The 27743-nt window shown below is 40.4% G+C and overlaps 1 protein-coding gene across 2 annotated transcripts in view; it reads right to left on the reverse strand.

Moving 5' to 3' along the window:
• Nucleotides 1–27743, reverse strand: part of DISC1 (DISC1 scaffold protein) — a 193955-nt gene that overhangs the window by 29198 nt on the left and 137014 nt on the right. For both annotated transcript variants that reach the window (XR_007202537.1, XM_048298528.1), the window contains exon 10: nt 19454–19514. Coding sequence is in view for 1 of the 2 variants with exons in the window: in XM_048298528.1 (XP_048154485.1) it covers nt 19454–19514 (61 nt within the window). In the remaining variant the exon portion in view is untranslated. The remainder of the gene's footprint in view (nt 1–19453; nt 19515–27743) is intronic.

The following is a 27743-nucleotide window of genomic DNA, read 5'->3' on the forward strand; positions in this document are numbered from 1 at the left end:
TACAGAGATTGGCTTATTCATTTTCAGTCCGCTCTAAAAGTGGATTTGCAGTCTCCATGAAGCCTCCATGGGTGGCTGTACTGAACACAGTGAGATTTTTCAGGTATGAAATGTTTCAAAATGATGGATCAAGTCTGGATGAGATTTTACATTATTCCTATACTTATAAATATTTCATGACGTATCAACGCCTCTAGGTGTTATACGCCTGTATATAAGTATCAAAGTGGCATATGTGGCAAGTTCAATGAAGGTGTCTGGAACAATCTGCTGCAATCCACAACAAATCACAATCCATCAACCATTTACATAGACACAAAGCATGCCTTAATCACCTACTGATTCTGAACTGTCAAGAGTCAGTGCCAGGCTTTGTACAAACACCAAACACATTACAATAACGGCCTTTTTCCCAAGGCAACTTTTAAGTTCCAATCAGCAAGAGCTAGGATACAGATGAGGATGTTCAAAGAAACACAGTGGACTGGACACGGCACATTAGTTACAGTACAACAGTTTAATTAGTTACACAAGTAACTGATTAATCTAAGTGGTGTCAAGAACACTGAGGCTTCACAGTGAATGAGTATTTTAAGGATTTGTGGGAGGTCAATGAAACATGTCATTACATATCCAAGATCTCCATCCCTTCCCAAAGGAATCATGTAAGAACACAAGAGATGCTAGTATAAGAATACAGTGGGCAAGTGATTGACACCAATGTGGTTTAACATCTACAGAGGAAAGTCAGTCTTTTCATATTAAAAAAAAAACAAAAAAACTGAGTAGGGAGTGTAAGATTGTGAACAGCCCTGACACTGGAAGCTAGTATTTAGTCTTAATGAGACAGAACAGAGGGAGTCAATGGAGAAAAACAAAGTGAAATGGAAAAAAAGACAGAAGTGTTCATTTTGAATGAATGAGAGTAGGACAAGACTACTTTTGTCAAGTCATGGCCAGGGAAACTGATGGTGAAGTAAGTGAGATGCAAGACTCTACGTGAGTAATTTTTTAGCTGCATGGATAGCTGGGACAGGTTTTACCTCAAGGATACTGTGCAGAAAAGAATCTACAAGAGCAGGCCTAAGCTGACTTGAAGAATGGCTGAGACATCCACAGCAACACAAAAGGACGCAGCAGACAGAATTCTGCATTAGGTCAAGCTGATGATGATGAAGGAGCTGTCAGAGAAACAGAGCTGTTTATGGACAGGAGGAAATGGATGTAGAACAGAGAGGCTTATCCTTGAGTTCTCTTCATAAAGTGGCAATTGACACTGTAATTGCAGTTGCCTTTACTAAATCTCAAGTAGTTTTACTGGAAACACAACCAGGGTAAAAGGGTAAAAGAAGGAAAAAAGGATATCTTCCCTCTACTTGTGATGTTGGGTGAAATTCATGTCAAGAGACATATCCAGCAAGGGTTCTCTCTCTTGAGCTCCAAAGAACATTGCCCCTCTGCCTTTTGATGAGATTCTGGGAGGTATTAACGGGGGCTCTCTATGGCTCTCAGCACAACATTATTCTAAAGCTATTTATAGTGCTAACTGGAACTATGAGAACATGACTTTTCTTTATTGAGGGCCCTGCATACATACAAAAGGCACATTCAGTTCCTGAACATTGTGGTCTAAATGAAAACATGCCTGTGTAAAAATAGAAATAAGATTTTATAATAAACTCTATTTTAAAAAAAAAAACCCAAACCAAAACAAAGTTCTGCAAAACCTCCTCAAAAGCATATTGGAATCAACACAGGAAGATGTCACTACTTGTAATTCTAATCATCTATAGTTTTCAGGAATGCCCCTTGGTGAGTGAATTGTTACGAGTGGTTTATAACACCCTGAGGTCAACGCTGTGTGTTGATGAGGTTGCTTATTTCAAGGGAAATCCCTGTAAGAACCCTCGGATTGAAAGCCAAGAGAGTGAGACTGAAGCTAAAGGGTTACATAGTAAGACAACTATTCAGAAACTGCATAATCAAAAGGTAACTTAGGAGGGGAGATCAACCATCATTAAGAAGAGATATTCCAGATTACTTCCTTTTAATAGGTGAACCACATTAAGGTGCAGATTCAGGGAACCATGTACTTATCTTCTCCCAACACCTGGCACATATTTTAACTCTGCATTCACTGACCCTAAAAGCAGTTTTCTCTGACAAAAACAGCAAACAAAATGCAATAAAAATAGTCTGGCAGAAACAACAGGGATTTTCATTTTGACAATTTAAATGATTGGAAACTTTTGAGGCTTGCATAAAATGCCAATGGGAATCAAAAGACTTTGTTCAATATCCCCATTCTTTATTGAACTATTGTACAAACTAGGGAAAGTTTCTCTATATTTTGGTCACTTGCTTCTATTTATATTTTGCACCACAGGGAAGGAATGAGCTCTTCTCACTCAACATTTAGCAATGTCTTTGTTTCCTTTTCTTAAGGCAATAGCTGTGCAGTGAACAAAGGAGACAAGCAAAAGAAAGTATCCTCTAATGATACTTAGAGGAAAAAAGGCAACGGTACTGCTTCGCTCTTAGTAGAGCCTCCCCTTTTTATTTGATTCATCATATTAATTCGCAGTAATGCATTAATTAACTCTTCTTATATTTAACAAGTATTTACTACTTCAGAAATATGCTTTACTTCTCTTCTTCATTTAAAAAAAATAGAAGTTTCCAGCCTGATCAGTTCTTGTTCTTTAACCTTTATATTTATACAAAGGTCATATAATTATATATATAAGGGCTGTTATATTTTAAGATACCGACAGCCAACCTGTGGAACATACCAAGGACTACAATGTGCCAATCAGTGACTCACATGAGGCTCCTGGGGGAAGGAGGCACATAATCCAGTTTTCCCCACCTGACTGGTGTGCAATGACAGACTGATAAGGGAGAAAGTACAAAGAAAATGTGGACTCTGCCCAAACAGCAAAACTTTTGTTTCCCCTTGAGGCACCTGCACACTAGAAAGTCACCTTCCCTAAATATCTGAAATCAAAACCTTTTTTTTTTTTAACCCCCTTCTTGCAAGTCTCCCTAATCCTATAAACACCTTCAATGTAATCTCAATTTCAGAATTCAATTCCTTGCATTGTGTCCCTCCTCTCCATTCTCCACAGGAGCCAAAAATCTAATGAATTGACTTCGTATGATTCCAATCGCGTGGCTGTCTCCCAGTGCGGGAGACATTCTTCCTACTCCCTTATTTCAAAGCTCACTGGTAACCCTTGTTTGCTGCTCAGCACTATTATCACATTTCTCCATGTGAAAACAAGACTCACTCCCAGAAAGAGACTCCACATATTCCCTCGTCAGATTAACAACCTACTCTACCCTGGAGAATAGCTAAAACTCCCAGGCAAAGTCTGAAGCTTGCAGTCCTTTTTTTCCCCTGGCACAAGCAATAGCAGCTTGCTTCTCCAACCTTGCCTTCTCCTCTATAAAACATACAATACTAACTACAAAACAACAAGTAGCTCTCCCTCTTTAAATGTGATGTTTCACCCACTAGAGAATATTCTGGACCAGAACCACAGAAGCCCAAGAAAGAAATCCTCACAACCCCCATCTAATTTCTGGACTTTTGTATCTTCAACACCTGAAAAATTTGCTCTGGGCTGACTTTTCTAGTATCTACACTTCATAGCCACAGTCAAGTTCTCTGCACATCAGGCAGATTCAAAAGACATCCAGTGCACCCAGACAGGATATGACAGTGCAGCACAGAGGTGAAGACACCACTTTGACGCAGCTGGAAGAATGGGTGATGGCAGTGGCTCTGCTTTCTACAGCATCCCAGGAGCAGAAGCAAATGTGCAGAAAGGGGCAGATTTGAGGTAAAAGGAGAGCAGAGCCTCCAAACCAGCCCTCAGTGTGGTGGCTATGGCATCCACATCTCAGGACAGAGTAAATCTGGAGGCAGAGCACCTGGAGCCAGATATCCTGTGTCCTTGTTGAGTGATCTAACCTCCACAATACTGCTATGGAACACCCACCACAGTCTTTTAAGTTGTGTTGGGATTAGGAGCTGAAGTGAACGTGTACCATATTCACTTCAAGCAGCATCAATTTCTAAACATGTTCCAAACTTTCAGTACTTCTTGGCTTGGTGAGCAAAAAGAAGAGCAACAGTTCAATTCCCTCCTTGCTCACATCTGCCAAATTTCAGACCAGTCCTAATGGAGAACCCCAAATACATTCAGACACCTGCTCGTCTGAGATATTTAACACTGTAGACACCCTATGCCCAGCATAAAAAACACTCAGAGAATGGAACTGAAGTGTAACACTATGTTGAAAGGAACAATGCCATGCTGGAAGGTGACCACTTAAACACTGCACTGTCTTCTTTGGACAGCTGCTGCCTGTTGCATGGTCCTTGCTTCTTTCACATCTTTGCTTGCCCATATCTGAACTTTCACTCCAGGAAAAGTGTATTTCTGCGAGTCTGGGAGCAGGGACAACTCTTTCAGTTAAAAACTTCAGCCTGTTCTTCACTGCCTCTGTTTTCTCCCCCTCTCTGTTCTGTTACCCAGAAGGTAACCCTGCCATTCTATTACTTGTGGTGGCTCCAGGTAGTGTCTTTAGATGAAGACATTTTGTATATATGCATAATGAGGCTACACCACCAATTCTATAAATTGTGTAATTAAGGAAAAAGCATAAACATTCTATTATGATGGGTTCTAAGATTTCTAAGGAATTTTCTCACATCTCACAAAAGCTATTAACTTGAACCGCCTTCATATTTCTTTAAAAAATTCCTTTCTGTGCAGAATTTTTCATAGAGATACACTAATAACAACAAATATGTAAATTCATATAAAAATACATGGCCCCTCACAGTAATCTCAGTAAACAAAAAAACCAGAATAAATATATATCTGCCAATGTTTTCTGCCAATGTATTTTTAAAAATTAACCTTATCAATTATACTCATTATCCACAATTTTTTCCACTCAGTGAAACATTACCTACTGCATCCAGGATACTGAAGTTTAGCACTGAAATTTAAAACCAATCTGCTAAGAATTGACATCTTTTCTAAAAAAACCCCACCCTGATACGGCAACTTAAGGACAGAGCTATCACCTCGAATTTTGTGTGGAATGTACATATTTTATGTCTGTTTTTTGTTTCCTGAAAGGCCTGTTAAAAACAATATTTCTAGTGCTTAAAACCAACAATAAACATTTGACTAGTGTTATTAAAAAACAACATACCACACAATATCAAACAATACTTTCATCGTTTTCTCTTCAATTCTCCAGCCATTTATTTTACCTGGCGCAGAACTTTAATCATGGGCTGTCATCTTTTTACCAATATTCAATGTGATTGCATTATACTTAAATTATCTCCACTGGAAACACAAAATTACAGACTGCTGCAGCTGATGGTTTTCGCTTCAATTCTTAACACAGGGTGGATGCAGGAACAAGACCAACATGCCAGGTGCAGGAAATTCAGTAATTTACAAGGGAAGAAGGAAGGCATCTTGTTGAGAGCATTTATAATTCAATTCTGTCCCTATATTTACTTTAGAGTTTATTTTTACTGTATTACCTAATCTATAATGTAAAAATTTACTACCTGCTTTCAGGGCTATTTATTTCTCTTTGAAAAAAGGAATGGTCCTCTGCCCTTACCTCCACTGAAACATCTATTACAAATAATCTATTCTAAGACTAAAAAACTTAACCTTGATAGATGAGGAGAAAGCTACCAGGGAATTCTTCTTATTAAGCAGTTCACACAAAGCCAGCTTCTCAAACCTAGTTTATCATTCACCTTATTCATAATCTGATAAAACACCTTCAAGCTTGGTACTAACTCTGATAATTCAGTCTGTATCCTGCTTGCCTTTGGCTCCTGCAATAACGGCAAAGCCCCACAATGTCATTAATTTTGGTTGGATAGGAATTGCTGGAATAAAATTTTTTTTCTGCACTATTTAATATTTGATCCCAAATTAGATTTAAAGGAGAGGCACGAATTAGGCCCTGATTTTGGAAAACACATATCTCAGTATCTATGTATTCCTCTAAGCCCTGTTCAGCTGAGCTGCTACACAAGCTTCAATACTTTCTTGAGCTTGAACTCCACAAAGCATCCAACTCTAGTGACCTCCACAGAAATGGAAGTCATTTAGTGGCTTTCAAAGTCACCACCAGTTCTAATCCAAGAGAATACACTTGTTTCTAAAAGTATGCCACAGGAAGAAAGCACAGCATTTGCATTGAGGCCACATTCTCAGCTGCCACAAATCCACACTGCTGCAAGAGCAGCAATGGCTATTTATACCAAGAGAAGAATGTGTTCTTATTGCAAAGCAATTAGAATAATGAGCCTGATCTCTTATTGCTTATTACATTCTCTGACCACAGTGCTAGGAAGCACATAGAAGGAATTCACAATTCTCCTATCATTTTTATTCACCTCTCTTCCCTGATATCAAACAGTTTAAAATATACTTCTCTGTCTGAAAGGATGAGAGATTTAGACTTTCAGCATCAAGGGAATTTGGGAATGTGAATCATCTTGTGCGCCACTGACCAAACAGGAATTAAGCATACATAATGACTAAAAAACAGGGCAAAGAAATAACCTTTTAGAAGAGGTACAATTGGGAGAGGTGATACATTGTTATCATGTAGGAATGTACCTTGAAATTCAACTTTTGTAACCAGGACACACCTGGAAAAACGAGAGCATTGGCCAAATACTGATGTCAATAGCCACGTGCTTACGGAGTTCCTCTGAAACATCCAAGGGCACCGTATGACCTGCTGTAGTTGCAGAGTCATGGAAGTTCAGGAGCCAAATCCTGTTCTGGATCAAAAAGAGCAAGAGAAAGGGCAAGGTCTACAGGTCCTCCCTGGCTGGACCCTGCTACCTACAAAAACCCTGCACTGCTGCTGACAGCACACTTGAAGCTGCTGGGCCACACGTGTCTCCCCAGACTAGCACAGTACGCTTCCAGGAGTAAGTACATTAATTAATGAAAGCTTCCAAATGCTAGCAGGAAAGACTGTCCCAGTTGTATGCAAAATAGAGCTACCCTACATCTTCACACTTATGCTATGCAGATGGCAATACTTTATTTTCTACTTGTTTAATCACGATCAAGTTCCTATCTAATTGGCCAGCCAGGGCTTTGTGCGAATTATCACCCAAAGACAGAACAGGAGGATTTAGCAGCACTGGTGGAGAGCAGGCAGAATGGCGTCAGGCATCCATCCTCATCTTCCTTGACTGCTCTACAGCCATTACTACTGTTGATGGCAATCCCACTCAAGAGAGATGACTAAGCCTCTGTAATTGCACAAACTGGTTTCAAATCTTGTCTTCAGGGATGCATTGGAAAAGAGTAGTAGTAAGAAAATACACATCCACCTCTGAACACTTTTCTTGCCAAGTTCAGAAGGGAGAAGCTCTTTTTCACTAGATGTATTCACTTACATGCAGCCACCAAGAGCATCTGGTAGGAGAGCAAAAGCTAAATGCCATGGACCCAGAGGTGACAAAGAGCTTTGCTATCCCTCCCTTCCCTCACAGAGTCATATCTTCACAGCTAAAACGGGTTGAGGTTTGCATGAAATCAGCTCACAGAGAAGTCAACAGCAGGGCAGAGCTGGGCAAGGCACAGGTGATGCTGAAGGGCAAAGAGAAGCACTTTGAAGAGTTTACAGTTATTTTTCTCAGTAAGACTGGGAAAAGTTACATAAAATTATTGGAAACAGTCCTCTGTGTAAAGGGATATTCTTTAATCAATTTCTCAAACTCAGTCCCTAGTTTTCAGACTGCCTCTCACCTAACACTACTACACCCTGCTGCATGTTTTCCTTGTTATTTGAAGGGAATGATGAAACCACTGTCCTTTAGGTTGACAGTGTCCAAATTTAATTCCTCAGCAGCTACAGCACACTGCAAATACATCCTTATATTGTTGATCTTGGATCTTATTTTCAAATTCCCTCTGAAAATTCTAGGATGAGGTCAGTGGCTGAACACTCTTTGTGAAGCATAGTGGAGCTGTTATAAAAAATATTCTGTCATAGCCAAAGCATTTTTGCATAGGAAATGGGAAACTATTAAAAGCAAACCACCAAAGCTCATTGTATCAATCTTCCCTTCATTAATGCAAGCATACGTTAGGACCAATATCTTCAAGAGAAATTGTATAGGCTTCCAGGACGAAAAGCGAAGAACCTACTCCTGGGAAAGAGGAAGGATGTATGACTGATGTCAGTCATGGTAGACATTCAATTCATAAAATGGATCCTCTCCACACTGAAAAGTATCACCAATTAACAAACAAGCAAAATTATTAATATGAATTTTAAACTCTTAATCAAATTCACATAATTCAAGCAAGAAGAGCACAAGAGATTAGGGAAAAAGATAAGAAAAATGTTACTTCAGCTCCAAAACAGGGAAATCTCAGCACACCAAAGCAGCAAAGTGATATAGAATTACTTACTCTTGACAAGGCAAGGGTTTGCAGCGGAGGACTACTGTGTGTGCTGGTTTTAGCTGAGGTAATTTTCTTCCCAGTGGTGAGTATGGGGCTGTGTTTTGGATTTGTGCTGAACACAGGATTGATAATACAGAGATGCTTTTGTTATTGCTGAGCAGGGCTTGCACAGAGCCAAGGCCTTTTCTGCTTTTTCTGCTGCCGTGCTGGGGAGAAAGTTAGGGGTGCATGGAAGTTGGGAGAAGACACAGCTGGGACACATGTATATAGACCATATGACATCATGCTCTATATATAAGTGGGGGAAGAAGGAAGAAGTGGGGCATGTTTGGATGGATGGCATCTCTCTTCCCAAATAACTGCTGTGTATGAGGGGGCCCTGCTCTCCTGGGGATGGCTGAACACCTGCCTGCCCATGGGAAGTGCTGAACTAATTCCTTGTTTTGCTTTGCTTGCGTGCGTGGCTTTTACTTTCCCCATTAAACTGCCTTTATCTCAACCCATGACTTTTCTCACTTTTACCCTTCCTGTTCTCTCCCCGATCCTGCTGGTGGGGGAATGAGCAAGGGGCTGCTGTGTGGGGCTTGGCTGCTGGCTGGGGTTAAACCACAGAATGTGACACTAATGAATTTCAGCACAGTGTTGCACTCTAGCTTTGCAGGCATGACTGACCAGCGCCAGAACAATGCAGCATAAGAATAGGGCATAAAGAATAAAACAAAATCCTAACAAAATATACAATTACTAACCAGCTAGAGAGGCTGTAACTTTCACCACATTTCCTTTTCAAGCAAGGGCAATACTTTATGTTTTTAGAAGGGGAGACCCAGCCTTGCCCTCTGACAATTTTTGCTATGCTAAGAATAAAATGAATGGAAGACAAAGAGCCTAGAGGGAAGAAGGGCAAGATTTTCCATGAATAAGCAGCAAAATCTCCTGTCACCTTGTCTTTGACAATGCTGCACACTAACTACTGAAGTTAATTCAGTAACTTGGAAAAAGCCCTGGCTGAAACCTGAATTAATATGGACAGGGAGTTAGTGAAGGCTGTTCAACCATGTGCTTTGCTTTTTCCAAAGCTCTGAGGCACTGGAAACTGGCCTCAAATCTGACCTTTTTTTTTTTTCCCCCCTAAAAAGATTTAGTTTCAATGCTGAGAACAGCTAAAAAGAACAGAGCTTTCTGCTACTTCTTATCAAACAGTACAGTCACGTGCCACAGTTCCCCTACCTCCCAATTAAAAATCAGTATTTGTGACCCAGTGTCTCCAAACAGGCAAAATACAAAAAAAATAAATACATATATATAAAAGGGGGGGGGGGGGGGGGGGGGGGGGGAGGGAGACAATAATTTCCGAGGTTTTAATTCTTGTGCCCTTCTTCACTTCTTATCATCTTATATAGAAGCCAAACAGCTTTTTAAAAATGTTATATGTAACACATATACATTGGTGCAGTTTTAATTGTCTACTACAACTTAAAGTGAGGAAGTAAATTTTCTGTTACCTTCCCTTCCCCCAGAGTACTGTGGGGCCCAAAAGCCTACCCATCTCTCTCCACACCTTAAACCAGCAGATGGTTCCTTAGGATATAAAACAAAAGTTCTCCTCCCCTTGAAGCAAAAAATTCATTTTATCACTGCAAATTCAGAAGATTCCTGCTACTGCCACACAGTAGATTACTGCTACAAAAGACGTGGTGGGTTCCATCAGTGGAATTATCTCCTATCTTGTGGATGCCACAGACAGAAGTAGTAATGGGGGTGGTTTTCGGCTTGGTTTTTGCTTTGTTTGGGGTTTTTTTTTAAATACATTTTCTCACTTGGTGAAGGAAGCCGATTGCATTCTTTGCCCTCTATTTTTATTGCTTGTGCAATGTGCATTTCATCTATAGATAGATATTAGTCCTGCCAGGGCTGAAACACAAGTTCAAGGCTGGGAATTGTTGCAGTGGGGATCCTGCAACACGCATATATCAAACCAGGAGTCCCGTGGAAAGGAAATATATATGGACAGACAGATTCTTGATAGCTGTTTCAGAGAGATGTTTATTTCTCCAGCCGCATGGCCGGAGCTCTGCTGAGGAACTGTTCCAGTCACGGGACCAAGGGTCCTTCTGCCCGCGCAGGGAACACAAACCAACCAATGGGAACGAGGCTGAGCAGGGACAGGGAAGCCCCGTGTCTGTGCCCTCAGGGCCCCTCTCCCAGGGCTACACGGCAGGGGAGGGACCCCAACACCTCACCCGTTTTATTTTAATAAAAGGAGAATGAAAACAACTGGATAAACATAACAAGAGCAGTTTCAAAACAAAACAAGCCACCCTCCTGAGTCTTTAAATGTCCAAACAGATTCTGTGGAACATCTTAGGGCTGACAGAAGGGAGACAGAACTCTCTGAGCATGCTTTGTGGGGAAACTGAGGCAGGAGAGGGTTTAACTTCTTCCCTCCCCCTTTTCATCCCCCACTCGGCATTGGAAAGGGATTTTTGGGGAAACAATTGGCAAAAGCATGGTTTTGTGAGGGAAACCATGGGTGAAAAAACGGATTGGGAATACACTGGGGGTAATAGGACATAGGGTAAAAGGGAAAGGTGGGATTAGGAAAGGGAAACTGTAGGGGGGGCTTACAATGGAGATACTGTCTAACATGACTACGATTTTTTGCATATATACTGCCTTTTACAGGAACACCATCAGGCCCAGTGACCTGCGATGCTTGTAACCCTTTTCTCCCTAGTACAATATTAAATTCCACCACCTCTCCATCTCCCAAGCTTGGGATGCATTTTTCAGGGTTATTCTTTTTAATAGCAGTTCTATGCACGAATATGTCTTGCTGGTTGTCACACCTTGTTATAAAACCATAATTTTGCTTAACATTATACCATTTTACTATCCCTAAGATCTTAGTTACTATGATTTTTTTCTTTTTCCGAGTGTCTGCTGTTTTCTGTCTCGCTGCGTCTTTGCTGTCTCTTTTGGTCGCTCCCGTGTTGGAATTGTCGGGGCTGCTGGTGCCTGCGCGCTCTTCCCGGGGTCGCGTTCGGGGCTGCGCGGGCCGGGCCGGGCCGTGCCGCTCAGTTCTCCGTGCGTCGCCTCCTCTGGTCGCAGCTTCGCTGCCGCTGCCGGGCGCTGCACCCACGTCTCGGCCGGGCCCCCGAGCGACGACTCCCCCGCGCCCCGCTCCAGCGCGCGTCTCGGCTGGGCACGGCTCCGTTCCATCGCCACCGCCGCCAGCCGCTGCCCGCGCGCCGCCCCTCTCGGCCGGGCGTTCCCGGGGCTCGCTCCACCACGCGCTGCACGGGGCCATTCGGGCACCGCCGGGTCCCGCCGCTCCCGCCGCTCCTCGCTCCGCCGCCGACACTGCGGCTCGCGTGGCTCCGCCCGCGCGCGGGAACTGCCTCGCTGCTGCTCTCAGAGCGCTCGGTGCACGTGGCCTGGGCCGCACAGTCCCTGCGCCAGGCTTCCCTTCGCCAGGACACAGCTGACATTGCTCAACAGTCTCGGTAACTAAATAATATTCACGAAAATATTCTTCCATCGGCATATATTTTGACTCCAATATTAACTGTGTCCAAACGGTTTTCCAAAAGCCCTTGGTAAGAATTAAATCCCAAGAAACATAGAAAAAGTTCTTAAACAACCATGCCAGGAAGTGTTTCAGTTCTTTTTGAGCTTGAATCAAGCTAAAATTTACAAATCGTTGTTCAAGAATCATTTTAAGTTTAAGATAAATGTCCATATGCGGCTCTGAGAGCCAAGAGTCTTCCCACGGTTCCTCCATAGTTTAGATATGGAATAGCAAAGCAAAACCAAGAAGAGGAATCCAAAGTTTCCAGGGTTTACTCACACAAATCAGTCGCTTAGGGATCGGGGATCGTTCTGCTCACAAATCTCCACCATTTGTTGCAGTGGGGATCCTGCAACACGCATATATCAAACCAGGAGTCCCGTGGAAAGGAAATATATAAGGACAGACAGATTCTTGATAGCTGTTTCAGAGATGTTTATTTCTCCAGTCGCATGGCCGGAGCTCTGCCCAGGAACTGTCCCAGTCACGGGACCAAGGGTCCTTCTGCCCGCGCAGGGAACACAAACCAACCAATGGGAACGAGGCTGAGCAGGGACAGGGAAGCCCCGTGTCTGTGCCCTCAGGGCCCCTCTCCCAGGGCTACACGGCAGGGGAGGGACCCCAACAGGGAATCAAGAGTTCCATCCTGGCACAGACATGAGTTTATCAAGGGATCTCCACTAGCACATGCCACCAGATAACACTGACGATAAAATGCACATTATGCTGCAGAAACATGATTAGAAACTAATCTGCTGCACTTCTATAGAGATGATTTCCTTTTCCACACCCTGTGGGCATTAGCTACATTTTCCACAACCAGAAATGAAAGGCATAGTGAAGATTCTCCCCTTTCCTCCAGACCCAGTTAATCTAGGCTAATCCACTTCTGTGAAGCAATACCATCAAATTTCTTCTGACATTATTTAAATTTACTAAGAGCTTCCAAGATACTATACTTTGTCAGGAAACTGCAAACATTTTCAAATACATTGCAAGTGATCGTGAAGACAATAAGGATATTTAGAGAGAACCTGCAGTGTGGTCATGCAGCCTAAAACAGCTTGAAAAGTAATCTAATGTGGTTTAAAGGTGAGAATAGGTTTTCTGTGTAGAAAGTGCTTTATTATATTCCTACTATCCAACTTCCCCCCGCTCTATGATGCACAAAGGAGATAGGCAAAAAAAGGTGTCCCAAGGGATAGAGTTGGAAACAAAGGTAAGAAAAAAATACACGAAGTGGAAATGAGACAAGACCAAGGAAGGAAGACAGAGGAGCCACAACAAAGGAAAGAGCAGGAGGAGAATCAGAAAGTCCCCTTTCTAAGATTGCTAACTTCAAGACAGGGCAATTAAAGAACAGCAAATAAGAAAGCACACAACATTTAAAGCAGAGGGGAGAAAACAGAGCAAGAAAGATGTTTACATTTTTCTTCTTTGTTAATTGGATTCACCACTGTGGAACTTTGCAAAACCATTAAAAAAAGAAGATGTATCTCCCAAATAAGACTGGGCCAATATAGCAACCAAAAAATCACCTGTAATTTATTAACTAACACACTTAGCAGTTTGCTTTCCATTATTCACAGCTCCTTTGATTTGTGAGTATTTTGGGCAAGTAAACTTCCCTCACTACAAAAGTACCAAAAGATCCATTGGATCTTGCCAAATTTCCCCTCCCCTATAGAAATCCATTTAAAATGCTACTTTCATTCACAAGTTCCTATGTTCTTGTTACCAGTTACATGGCTGAAAGTGATAATCCTTCAATCCATGGTATCATAACCTTTCCACAGCAAAGTAAGTAGTATGAGAAGAGTTGCTGTTTTCAGGCTGGAAAAGAATATCAGGAAAACATGAACCTTTAAGAAACAATAGTCCTGTTTTCATGACAGCCTCTCTCATGTAGACAGAAAAATAAGGTAACTGAAACAAAGCAGATGTAATGTTCACAACAAGGAGAACGGATTGTCCAAAGTAAAGTGTTTGATTGTTCCCATGAGAGTTTGGTGACACTGCAATGTGTTTTTCACTTTACTGAAACATGAGAAATTATTTGGTGGTGGTTGAAGGCCTTTTGGGTATCCATCAGTATGATAAAACTACACAGTGTGGTCGAGAGAGACTGTTTTACTCTAAAGAACAGCAAACCATGATTTAGGCAGAATGCCTTCAAATGTCACTGGAGAGTGCAAAGATTTCTTCCAAATTTATGAATCTGGCAAGTTATGTAACATATTCACTTCAAGCAGCATCAATCTCTAAACATGTTCCAAACTTTCAGTACATAAGTTAATCACACTGAGCCTAGTCCCGCAGTCCTTTGTTGTAACAGCAGGCAACACAAGTGATTCCACTGCCATCCAAGGGCATTTTTTCACAGAGATAAGGACCACTCAAAAACAACAGCCTGAAATCATGAGCAAACAACACAGTTGGGGAAACTGCACCTATATAATCAATGTTAAACTAAACCACAAAATATTCCATACAGACAGGAACAACAGAGAAAGAGAGCTACAAATCTGCCAGGATACACAGTCCTTTTGATGTGTCCTGAGATCATCTTTAAGACCATCAGCAGTATGAAACGCTGTCTTTCAGTATGCTGTGCTATTCAGAGCATTCAAACCCAGCTCTGCTCCCAAAACCATTTCTGAAACTTAGTATGTTATAAAGGAGACTCAAGACATGTGGTATGTAAGTTAACAATGAATAATAAGGGAAGGCAATAACTTTTAAGACTGTTCATTTTCACGTAAACTGGAATGTGATGTGGTGGCATTTAATCCTGACCTGTCCTCTTATGGCATGGGACTCTCAGAACATTGGATGTCTTGCCTGAAGGGACAGGATCTCAGTGAAGATGACATACTCAAATGCATTAAAACACTGCCTGCATGAGAAACCCTTGTTTCTGACACAGCATACATGCATGCCCTAGCAGCCAGAGCAACCAGGCTGCAGCCACATTTGTTCTGAACTAGTCAAGTGACATTTGGTTGAAATGCTTTAAAAAAAAAACCACAGATGAGATCAGGAAAAACAGACCTTGCACTTGATTTCTGCTGCTTCAATAAATGCAAGTTGCCTGTATCACACCAACCATCTTAACACCTCAGTGAACAAGGAACCACCCGAATGAGCACAACTTACGTGCTGTAAGTTAAGACTCCACAACATTTTCCATACCATGTACCCATGAGTGCAACTAAAGGCACCATTAATATGAAAAGAAACATTGTTGAACAGAAAATTAACCCAAGACAAACAGCAAAAGAGAGTCAATTAAAGAAGAAAGGTTTTGCACACATTTGCAAAGTTACCTGGTGCTTTATCACTCAACAATGGCAAAGTAAAGTCATTGCAGTATTGCATCTTGTTATATTTGTGCATTTCCCCTTTCTTGCAGAATAGCACAGAAAATAGCTCAATAAAATACCTTTGTGTAATTGTCACCAGTTATTCTTGAACAATATTATTCCCCAAAAATAATTTCATGATTCCTATCTGGGAATTAGGAAAAGCCACTTAAAAGCCCTGTTTTTGTGATGAATGGAAGTCACAGCATAATCTTTCAAGGCCTAGAGAACAGTACAATCACATTAAATTCCCTCAGCTCAAGAAATGTCATCTTTACATCAGCTAGTACAAAAAAATTGTTTCCAGCCTGAGGCAGCTATGATAAGGGATTTAGAAGTCATCACCATGTGGGCCAAGAGATATGAAGGAATGCATCACCGCATATAAAGTATCTGCTGCTCAGAATTTTGGAGCTAATGTTCTCACAGCTGTGTATGACTTAGACCAGCTGGGAAGAAGAAAGGGACTAAATGAGTCACTAGAAGGATCTAGTATTTTGTCTAACCTGCATTTTAATACTCCAGCAGCAGAACTGTTGGTAAGCAAAATAAGATCAGATCATTATCCAGCAAGGGAAGGGGCTGTAAGGTCTCTTGGAAGCACAGTAGAAAACACACAGTCTTGGGGGCAGGCAGGCAAAGATGACATTTCAGTCCTATCTGTGCACTGCTAAGATACTACCAGCAGCTGGAACAGCCCTCAGCACAACTGAGGAGGGTCATGGGTTACGCAAAACTACCGCAGACCATCTGGCACTCCCAAGTATGTCTGTGCTGCTCCATAGACAAGAGGGAAAAGCTTTTGGAAAGCCTTACTCAGCAGCCTTAGCACAACAGTTCTCCTATAGCAGACATCACAGTTTCTACAACATGACATACAGCCACTAACAGCTCAAGATGAAATCTTTTATGGCTTTACAGCACTCTCTCCTAGGATCAGCTCGTGACCCTCACTCATTTACATGACTTAAGCTCACTTATGGCAGAACTTGGTGGTTCTTGAAAGAGTTGGATGGTTGAAGTACATTTTATTTATGTTAGTGATATAAAGTGCTAGCAGAGCCTTCACTTGGTGTGAAAACAAGCGAAATAAAAAAAAAAACACTTTCTGTGGAAGAACAAGGGTCCCACGAGAAGATGCTCATCTTAATTTCAATTATCTATATCAGGCAATTACTGTAAACTTCTCCTGTACAATCCCTCCTAAACGGCTCAAGTGATGAGCTGAAGTTATCCACGCAAAACTTCTTGTACTTCAGATATTCAGACATCCAGATGTCTCTGCTGAACTCACTTTGGTTACCCTAACTCTGACCACTTTTGCACATCTCCTGTTTGCTAACAAAAGGTAAGCAATTTGCAAGGTCTACCATGGAAGAGATGGCAGTGGTACTTACAATCTCAAGAGAGCAGCCAATGATTTAATGTATAAACTTGAGGAATGGTTTGATGTATGCTGGTGACTGGGAAAGAGACAGCAGCAACATTATTAAATGTGCTATTTGTTCATTCTTTTCTTGGAGGATATTGTCCTCAACAACTGTCAGTCCACTCTCAGAATATAACCCATACTTTAAATAAGGAAAAAAAAATGTCAAGCAATCTGTATACTTAATGGGTGGTTTGCCTTCCTTGGGGTGAAACTAACAGATACTGAACATATTTCTGGGTTTTGTCAATGCATATTTTCCCATTTTTTCTTTACGTACAAGGCTATCAAAAGAGTAGCATTCCTAATGAAATGTGTTCTATTAAGCTACCCAACAATGGATGCATTTTTTAGGTCACAGTGAAAAGCATTGCACTTGTTTTAAAAACCAACAAACCAACAAACAAAAAACCCTAAAACCCCCACCTCACCAAAAGGTGCTCCAGCAAATAAGCTATGTTCCCCTCCCCACCCTCCAACCATTAAAAAAAAAAAAAAAAAGGACAAGAGGAATATATTCCACACTAAATAAAAAAGGTGGGTGGGAGGGAAATTAACTGAAAAAACTGATATTTTTTAAACCTGAATCTTCATTAAAGCTGTTTTGTTATGAGTTTTCTTCATTAACTTCCTTTTCCTTCTGTTACAAAGTGGTCAAAAACAACATTTCTGAGAGTTCTGCTTTACTTTGAAGCTGTATCTTAAATTGAAGGGTTCTGAATCTAGGCTGTTTCTATTTGAAACATTACCTGGCAAAATTATATATTTCATCTGGAGAAAAGCTTTAGAGGCTTATTTGAATTCATGCTACCCAGACTTGATCCTCTTTTGGTTTCAAGAGCATCCCCAAAGGCGCATCCATGAGCCAGATGCAAATTCTACCTCTGTCTAAAATGTAATCTTAAAACTCACTCTTTAAATTTTCCTTAGAGACTCTTTCTTTAGCTTATGATATATATAAATGAGTAATCTGAGCATCTGTATGAAGACCGCAAATGAGAAGCTCTCTCATGTTACTGCTCTAAGCAGGGGCAGGGTTCAGGGAGGCCTATTGGGCTCTTGCTTGCTTTTTCTTTTTATTGCTCAAGCTGTAAAGATGGTGCAGCTAACTACTTAAAGACCAAAGAACGTATTAAAAACAAACATCTATAACCACCTTATTAGCATAAAAATAAACTATTTTTCAAGACATCGTATCTTGGAAACTTCTTTCTGATAAAAACATTAAAGGTTTTCTCTTGCCATCAATTTTCAAACAAATTCCTAGCCCTTAATTACTTGAACTATTTTTAGACTTATACCATTTGCAGATCTTGGAAAACAAGTTCAGGACTGAATTGTCACCATCTGGGACCTGCAAACTCTATCTGATAAACCTCTGGAAGGAGAAACAAACATACAGATTCTCCAAGTATTTAACACTTAAAGAGAAATTTACTTCCTTCTGAGAGCCTGATATGTCAAATTAAATCCATACAGTCTAGAAGCATCAAAACATGTTGCTATACTTTATTTTTTATTGAAGAGTATGGTTTTCAAAAAGGCAGCACACAAAGTCCTTAAGATGTGTCTTAAACTAATGGACTGAAGTATATGGAGTAAAAATGTTATTAAGAGAGGGCTAGGCAGCACACAGACACAAAGCTTGATCTTCAGGTCTCTTTCCATCATTTTTAATTCAGATCTGAATATCTTTTAAATTTAAGAGTTGAGTAAAATAAATATTTCTATATTCAAAAGTATGAGTGAACAAAACTAAACATATAGAACCCTCTCTTTATCAATACAACAAAACAAATAGCAAGGGCAACAATTTATTAATTATACCTGCTCAGTAATGGAAATGGAAGTGGTGTTAATTTGGTGGATTACATTTCATTAAGACACAAACTCCAGTTACAACCCATGAAAGCCTTTTTCAATACAAATACAGTCATTCAGGGCAAAGTTCACTCACTAGAAGATTCCATTACAATAGCAGTGTAGTATTTGCTAACCATATTTCAAGGAGAAGCTGAAAGTCAGAAGGGGTCACCTAGAACCCCCTTCATGCAGCAAGAGAAGGAAATATAAATGTTAGCATTTGTTTTTAAAAAAAAAAAAAAGCATAAAAATCTGTAAATTCTGCATTAGGATTCAGTTCTTAAGATATCTCTATTGTTGTCTTGGTTTGTATTTGCTCTCCACAATACCCCAAATAGGCATTTTTCCAAAACTGTTACACAGACTGTCATTACTTGCTAAAGATGTACAGAATTCTGGTAAGGGATTCCTTGGCCCTAATCAGCACTGGGTTTTGCATAGGAGCAGAAGGGTGATTTTTCACCCAGTTGTCATATCCCCAATACTTCGGGGTTTCTGGCTGGACCACCACTGCTCCAGAGCAGTCCTGTGCACTGGAGAATGCAGTGATTCTTTCACCTGCACCCATTGCCAGGCTGCTGAACGCAGCCATGAACAGCGCTCTTAACACAATCAGTATTTCCTACTTTGAACTATTTTTGGTATTATTCTCATGCAAGTTTCTTAACACTTCTATGCATATCAATGCTGCATGTACAAGCATCTTTAAGATTTCAAAGGGTCTCCACAATATCATCCTTACCTATGTAGTTTATCCTCCAGAATCTCCATGTACTTCTCAGCATTTTCTTTTACACGGGTCACTGCAAAATAAAGGTCAAAGTTAGGTAACAGTATAACTGTACAGTTTCATGGGGGTTTTCTTTTTTAAACCAACTCATCTCTTACCCACATATTTTACACATATCAGTTAGGAATAAGAATTTCATTAATCTTTTTCACATTCAAATTAGAGTGTGGGTGTCTTCTCCCTTTTTTCTTGAAAGTCTATTGTCTCTATATTATAATAATAGATCGATAACGAATGCATTAACCTCTTTGTTGGGCCAGAAAAACTGTGAGACTAACAAAGGCACAGTTTGTAGAAGTTTCTTCTTGACAAAATAAAAAGCAAACAAAGACAACAAGAACAGCCAAAAAACAATCATCCCCACAAAAAAAGAAACATTACACATGCAGCTAGGTCCTCCTCTTTATCTTTAGGAGAAGTAAGCCAGCCTAAAACATGCATCAGTGCATGCACAACACTCCTTTAAATTGTTATCAATTTTGCATCAAACTTTTTCTGATAAAACCAAAACACTATAGAATGAAAAGAAATATCACTCAAGATTGTTATGAAATTCAGGTTGGGGTTTTTTGTGGTTTGGTGTTTGGGGGGAGAGTTGTGTGTGTTTGTTTTTAAAGTTCAGACCTAGATATTGTCTGAGTCCCTACAACTTCTTCACCCAGAAGACACTCCAAAAGACTACTTACCATAACACACAACAAAAAAGCTATTCTTTTGAATTACCACCAGTACTCCATCAATGGTAGAAGGTAAACCTCTTTCAGGAAAGTGGAGCCTTTTAGACAATAACCATTTTCACAATATGACAACATTTTCCCCTCTCCCTAACAGCTGTTTGCCAAGTCCAAGGCTAGTAGGACTGTAAATCAGTTGGTCTCTTTTAAAGTCTTAATTCATTGTAAATCAGATGTGTATTTTATATGAAGAGGCATCCTACAGAGCATCACTGTTTTTACACGCAAAACTTGGATCAGGTACCCCTGTGAATTTACTCACTCATCTCCCCCACCTTCCTTACAATACAATGGCTCCAAGCACACACACATATCAAGCGCTTCCCCTTCTGTGTTTGACGGGTTTTTTTCCTTCACAAAGTGGAATGTCACCCACCAAAACCTAACCTGAAAACTCAGCATTAACCAAATCAGCTGTGCTGAAGTTTATACACAGAGGAGTTCACTGAGGTAATACCATTAGCAGCAAGCATCAGGGTCAGTGTAACATCGACTGTCTGCAGAAGGTGGTGTTCACCAGGTCACACAGCAGTCACACATCACTGAAGCTGTCTGCAATGCAGTGGCAAGTATAGAAGACATTTTGCAAGGTTGATTTACTTTTTGGTTGGGGTTTTTTTGTATTTTGTTTGTTATATGGGTTTATTGGATTAGCAAACAAACAAACCAAACAACAAAAAAACCTGAAACAAACAAAAACCCAAACTCACCACAGCCCCAGTAGTCTGGAAGCAGGACTCCGCACTATTATACTGTACATAGACAACTGCATTAGTTCATACATCCACATACCCAACTAATCATTAGAAGAGTGCTGGTGGACATTATGCAAAAGGGTTTATCAGGATTTCTGCAATGGCACTGGAGACTAAATAACTTTCCCTTGCTTGCAGCAGTTCTGTAACAACTACAGGGCTTAGTAAAAGCTCAGTTTCCTTACCATGCTTTTATTACTACACATCCTGCGGAACTGCGGAGAGCCTGCAAGACGGCAAGTCTTTCTTTAATGACACACTACAGCTTTATACAAATGGCAACCACTTCTTCCAAACTCCCTACCCATCAACCCCCAAATGCGCTGACCTGAGGCCCAGCGCACGCTTTGATAGCAAAAAGCTTCAAGGTGTACGGGTGCTGTACTTCCCCTTCTCTTGCCATTGTCACAGCGCCCTTCAACATGAGCTGTTACAACTCAGGGGCTTATTCTTTTGGATAATAAAGTCAGCAGATATTATTAATTTTCGGAGAGGGACGAGAAGAGGCGGAGTATCTGTAGCACACTCACTTTGTTTCTAACCGATATAGTGACTTCTTACGTTACATGAAAGATAAACCTTGCTTTCAATTTCTCCTGCTGTGCTTGTCACTTTTTAATTGGGTTTGATCTGATAGAGTAATTCACACTTTCACAGTTCAGTCCTGCCCCTACATGCAATTTTACAATGCCCTTGAAGCACACAGCTTAATATATCAGCATTATTCAATGACAAAAAGTAATGGACAAGAATACACCACTAGTCAAAAGTAGGTCAGCAAAAAGCTAACACTCATTTGGAAATCACCTCACATCACTAAACCCTACTCTCTCCTGTCAAACGTTTTAACTACATTAAAAGAAATGCAAACTTTGCTGCTGAAAGAGAAAGCTCCCCAGACTAGCTTTGTCTCCTTGCCTTCTTCTCTGTGTAATTGGAAAAGCTGTGACCTGGTGATTTTGCTGGAAGGAAAACACATCTTAAAAATCTGAGTAAGGTTACTTTGCTTGTAACAAACCGTAGACAGCACTGCAACAAATACAGAAATACTTCCAGCCTTTTAGTTCATCCATTGCAATAGAAGACAAGCAACAGATTAGCAGATTTTTTGTTCTAATTTAATGAATCTATTCACCATCACTTCAAAGCAAAAAAATGCAAACAGGAAACTGTGTGTGCCTTCAATCTGGCCAAGAAAGTACTGGATGACAGAGAAAGAAAAGAAATAACAATTTATGAGATTCTTCTCTGCAAGCCAAATAGTTTATTTTTACATTTAAGTGAATGGGGTTGCCTTTTTCCATAAGTTCTCTGGGGATTTACATGCTTAGCTTATATTGGCCTTGAGGGGAGTTATTAAAATAAAGAAGTATAAATTCTCCATTAAAATAAAGAAGTATAAATACTCACAGAAGATCAGAATACCACGTTATTTGCTAAGACTAAAAATAAACTTTTCCTGTGAAGTCTTAATTGAAGAAAAGTGAGTCAGCATTTCTTTCCCTTATTTTATTTAAAATTTTCTTCCCCTTATTTTATCTTAAAATTTTCTTCCTCTTTACAGCAGCAAGGTCCAGTCTTGGAATCAGTCCGGGTCAGACAGAACTGAGAAGCAGCAGTGAGCTCCTGTGGTGGCCTTGTAACTGCTACAGAACGTAAATCTGCCATTTTAGAAGCTGCATAAGTATCATTCAATAATTAACCTACATAGTGTTCTTTTAAAATAACATCACATGTCATTTCTCATCTGAAAGCAACCCCAGTGGGGTAATGCTATTTCTATTACTTACTAAGATTATTCGAGCCCGCATATGAAAGTGTATCATCACGTTTGTTCTTCGGTCTCTTATTCTTTGGTCCTCAAAAATTGAGCTTAAAAGGACCTATGGACTATGATATATGCTTTGGATTCTATGATCAATATTTCCTAAAACTTTATAAAACCTGAGTATCTGACTGGAGATACCTTGAGCCCAGTGTTCATATGGATGTTCCAGATGTGCATACTTGGCAACTCAGAAGAATAAATCTTTAAAATTTTATAAGGGGCTTAAAAACTGGTAGTCAATATCATAGTATTCATAGGCCAGTAGTTCTCTACCAGACAAGTCATCCACTGAGTCCCAGAGATACAAAGTCCAAAGAAAATTCTTTGCCTTCTATCCTAGAAGGTTTTTTTTTCTTTTTCTTTTTTTTTTAAATGGATAGAGAGCATGGATAAATAATGACAGAGTTTTCCACAAAATTAAAGCTTGGAAGAGCTGTGATAGCTCCTAGAGCAATACCCAGCATAAAAAGAACTGCCAGACATCACCGGCCTGCATGACAAGACTGAAGCCTACAAAATTAGCCTTTCTGATCCACAAGCATTATGTTTCTTCTCAAATACTTTATTAGTCAGGTAGATCAAAACTCCCACTGGCTTTAATGAGATTTTTTCCTGACTTAAGCATCTAGGAATAAAAATCACTGCATGGACACGCATTCATCTACTCTGAGGATAGAATTAGGTGTGAACAAGGCTGACATGTTGCTTTTCCTGTCACTATTCTTTTTTTAAATGTAGAAGTTGTTATTAATACTAAGAGAAAATGAAAGCAGAAAATGACTCTATGAAAATGATTCCAATCTTTTCTGTCATGGAAGATGTACTACATTAATGCTCGAAGTTGGGGTCTGAAAAACTGAAGAATGGCTTTGATATATTTAAAGGTTCACTTGAAAAGACAGTCAAACTTCAGAGATGACATCTCAGCTGCCCAACTACATGTCAAGATGATTTATCAAGCCCCAGTAACAAGATTTTGGATTACAGAATGGTAAGGAATTTTGCATCCTGCAGACAGACAGGGGAAACCCCAAAGAACAAGCTCTGTGTGAAGAACAATGGCCTCTCTCCAATGCATTGCTCCCAAGGAACTCAAGTAGAAAGAGCAGAAAAGGTCAAGATTAAAGGGACAAAAATAAGTGCCTTAGTAAAAAAGCGTAAATACTCAAAAAAGACAAAGGAAATTCTATGCTGGTTCCCTGTCATCCAGTAATGAAGTAAATACCGAGATAGGTAGTTACTACCTGTCTCTTCCAGGAACTGTGGTTTGTTCTAAGAAATGTGCTAATTCTCTAAATATCATTGCAGAACAGCACAAAATCAGCCTGAGGAAATTACTGCCACCAGAGATGAGGTGGCCAAAATTTAGGGAGTCCAAATAGACTGGCTATTCTGCAATTAGAAGCACTACAGAAAGGTGAACTGGAAACACCAACATCTGTACTGAACACCTGAGAAATTAAAGCCAGACATTTAAAGACACAACCCAATCTTACTTGGTGGAGTTGAGAATATTCTCTGCCTAATTGGAGATGATTCCATAACTCAATCACGAGGTTTTTGCCTCCTTCTGTAAACAGCTGGCCTGGAGAACAGCATACTGTCCTGTCACACAACTGGAAAGCTGTGCTTTGTGGCGGCATACCACTGGAAGGCAGTTCAGGAGCAGTAGTTCTGCTGGGACTGAGATCTGTGAATGCAGCAGGGCTGTACACTATGCAGGGCTGCTAGGCAGTCTCAGTCCCTCTGGATGGAAAAGAGCCTGCAACAACAGCTGGGTGATTCAGTAATATTGATTTTACCATAATCCCATCCCACAGGAGAAGAGGGTGCTTTCAAGGATCCATTGTCAAATGACACTCCACTGCTTTCAGAGCCCTCAGAGGGATGGAGTAGGTTGTATCTTGTCCATGTGAAGATTTCCATCAGCATCGCTTGCCTCTCCAGCACGAGACACTCAACTGCTCTGATACCGCAGGGCAACTCTTCTGATACATAGAAGCAAACAACTAAAGGTTCCATCGGGAGCATCACTGTCTTAAAATACTTCGCTCACTCTTACATTTAAATACCTACAGCATATTTCCACTTTATACCCTCTAACTCTGGAAAAATATGGGAAGTAATAAAAGTCTATGAAGAGTAATAGAGAAATACAAAATTGGCAGAACACATGACAGCATAGCATTTTGCCCCGAACACTGCTCTGAAACAGGAAAACACTGAAAGTACAGTGTGAACAACTCGCCTTCCTCAGGAAGTTCCCTTTGGAGCTGTGGATACAGAATGTCTACTGTTCAAGTTCTCCCAAACACATTGGTACATCCTGAACAGGAGGAAGCATCATCTAACCTCCAGACATGCTGGGAATGGGTGGGCACTGCAAGCCCAGGAGAAGCAGCTTCCTCTCTCTAGGAGATCACATAAAGGCCAAGTTTGGCCAAGTTTTTCCAGCTTCTTTGGAAAGATGGCAGTATTTTACACATAGCAGAAGCAGGCAAAGAAAATGCTCCTTCTGCTTGTGTCAAAGTTCTCAACATATTTACAGATGGCTTAATTTGAAGACCTTGGTGCAACAACGATTTGGAGCCTGCAATAAGACAAGTGGCACCTTGCCTTTGACGTAAAAAATTACAGCTAAACATAGATAGCGTACAGAAAATACTGATTTTAACAGAGAATCCACATTCTGCTCTCAAGTTAGATGTCAGGGCAGATATAAGTTATGGAAAATCTCAGAATGAACAGAAGTTTGACAAAGAAATAAAAAACAGAAAATAGATCTTACACAGAGAAATGACAGGAGGTGCCAGCAGCTCTGCCTATAACAACAACTGACAATTCTGTCTCTGAGCAAGGCATAAAAGGTTTGCAGAGGTGACAGGGAGCAGGGGAAAACCACCCTGCATAAAAAGGCACGTTTGAGAAACAGACACTCCCAGAATCTGCCTCCTGAACCTTCTTTGTTGTATGCAGTACTTTTCATCCAAAGAGACAGGTGACCCTTCAAGCTCTGTGATGATTAAATTGCCTAAATTCAAGAGAATTACCATACTTTCACATGGTTTCTGAGTTTCTTTCAAATTTCTGCAAAATCTGTCAAACATGACACAGGGATTCCTTCCATGCTACATGAGGGAGACAGCGGGCAGAAGGAGGCAAATTACTTTCAGTAAATAATTTACCTTAAAAAAAAATCAGCTGAAATTTTATGCATTGTTTTATTGCACAGTATCAAAGCAAGCATACTGATTTTAAATTAAAGGGCTGTAGGCCCAGCAGTCACCAGAGCACATAATTACATGACAAGAGACCTGCCCTGATACTTCAAGAGACTAAAGTGTAGGGAGGCTCACAAAGCAAACAGCAGCAGACCACCCACCTGTCCAGCCCCAGATGTGGAAGCAACCTCCTGGCCTTCCAACTTCTCCCCTGCATGTACCACCTCTGCAGTAACCACAGGCTACGTGCAGATCCCCTATCACAGGTTTGGTTACTTTTCCACAAATGATTCAAAAGCTACAAATGACAGGAGTGCACTAAATGGAATTTTAAATTGGCTGCAGAAAACCAGGAAGAAAACCATTCCTACTTCATGCATTTGGTACTGGATGACAACATTGTCACTTCAGGGGAATCTGAGCTCAAACCAAACTCTCTCTCTGCTTTACACTGCTGACCTAAATAAACCAACTTGCCCCAGAAAGGTCTTCTTCATTGCAGACAGGTTTAACTTTATTTAAAATTAGATAGGATATGGATCCATACACAATTTCTAGCTCCAGAGTGACTGGAGTACCACTTCTGGAAGAATGCTGGAGATCTTCACCAATAACATCCTCAGGGGATGGAGGCACCTGAATTCTCTTATGGGAAAGTGAGGGTTGAGTTTTCCTCTCCCATTCCATCACATGGATAGGACCATCCTGTTTTGCTTGCTTCTCTGCAGCCACCAGAATCATTGTTTACATTTTGTTACACAGTAACTTATTAACAACTTTAGCATTGAAAGTACAATCTCTTTCCCAAAACCCATGAGAAAAGTTTCCTTTCACTTCCTATTCCTATTTCTCTTGCATTCTTTACTGAACAACTGGGGAGGAACAAAAGGGAAGGCAGAGGTATCAGAGAGCAATCTGCTTACATTTTCTCCTACCTGGTTCTCCTCTCTGCCTGTTTGCCACCTATTAATTCAATCCTCTGCTGACCATCTGTTCAGCCTCCCCGCTCAAAAAAAAAAATTTCCTTTTTTCATTTCTCCTTATAAAGCAAAGCCTGAACATCAAGGAGAGCCATGTGTCCAGCTTGCCCTCTGTAGATTGTCAGCAGTCACAAGACATCATCTGGAAATCATTACACACCCAAAAACAAGGCAACCAGACTCAACATGTGCAAAGGCACCAGAAGAGTTCAAACTTGTTACTTGAATTGCCACAAGTTTTTCCTGGAAGTAAGATTTATTTTAAAACTGCTAGATAAGATAAAAAGACCCAGAATGAGCCCTTTATATAGCTATCCAAGACAAACAACAGAGAACAATTAAGGCTTTATGCATGGGCTAAGCTCCACGACAATTACTGACAACACCTAATGCCTATGTTATAAAAAGCAGGAACAGATCAAACATTTTTGTCTGATGAGACAAACTATAAAACAAGTGAAAGCAGAATTCAATTTTTGGCTTAAGAGGATACTTTACAGCTAATATGGATGATCCATAGACCACTGGACACATGTCACAGCAATTCAAAAATATCAAAGCTTCTAAAAGACACAGTATCTGGTTTCAGGTGGCTCTTCTGCTGAACTTTCAAGTATGCAGTATTACACCTAATGCTTTAGTAACTAAAAAATTATATTATTAACCCATTTTGGCTTTTTAATTTAAGATTGTAAAGGAAAAATGACCAAAGATTTCTCTGAAT

Source organism: Corvus hawaiiensis, chromosome 3 (assembly GCF_020740725.1).
Source record: "Corvus hawaiiensis isolate bCorHaw1 chromosome 3, bCorHaw1.pri.cur, whole genome shotgun sequence".
In the NCBI taxonomy this organism is placed as follows: domain Eukaryota; kingdom Metazoa; phylum Chordata; class Aves; order Passeriformes; family Corvidae; genus Corvus; species Corvus hawaiiensis.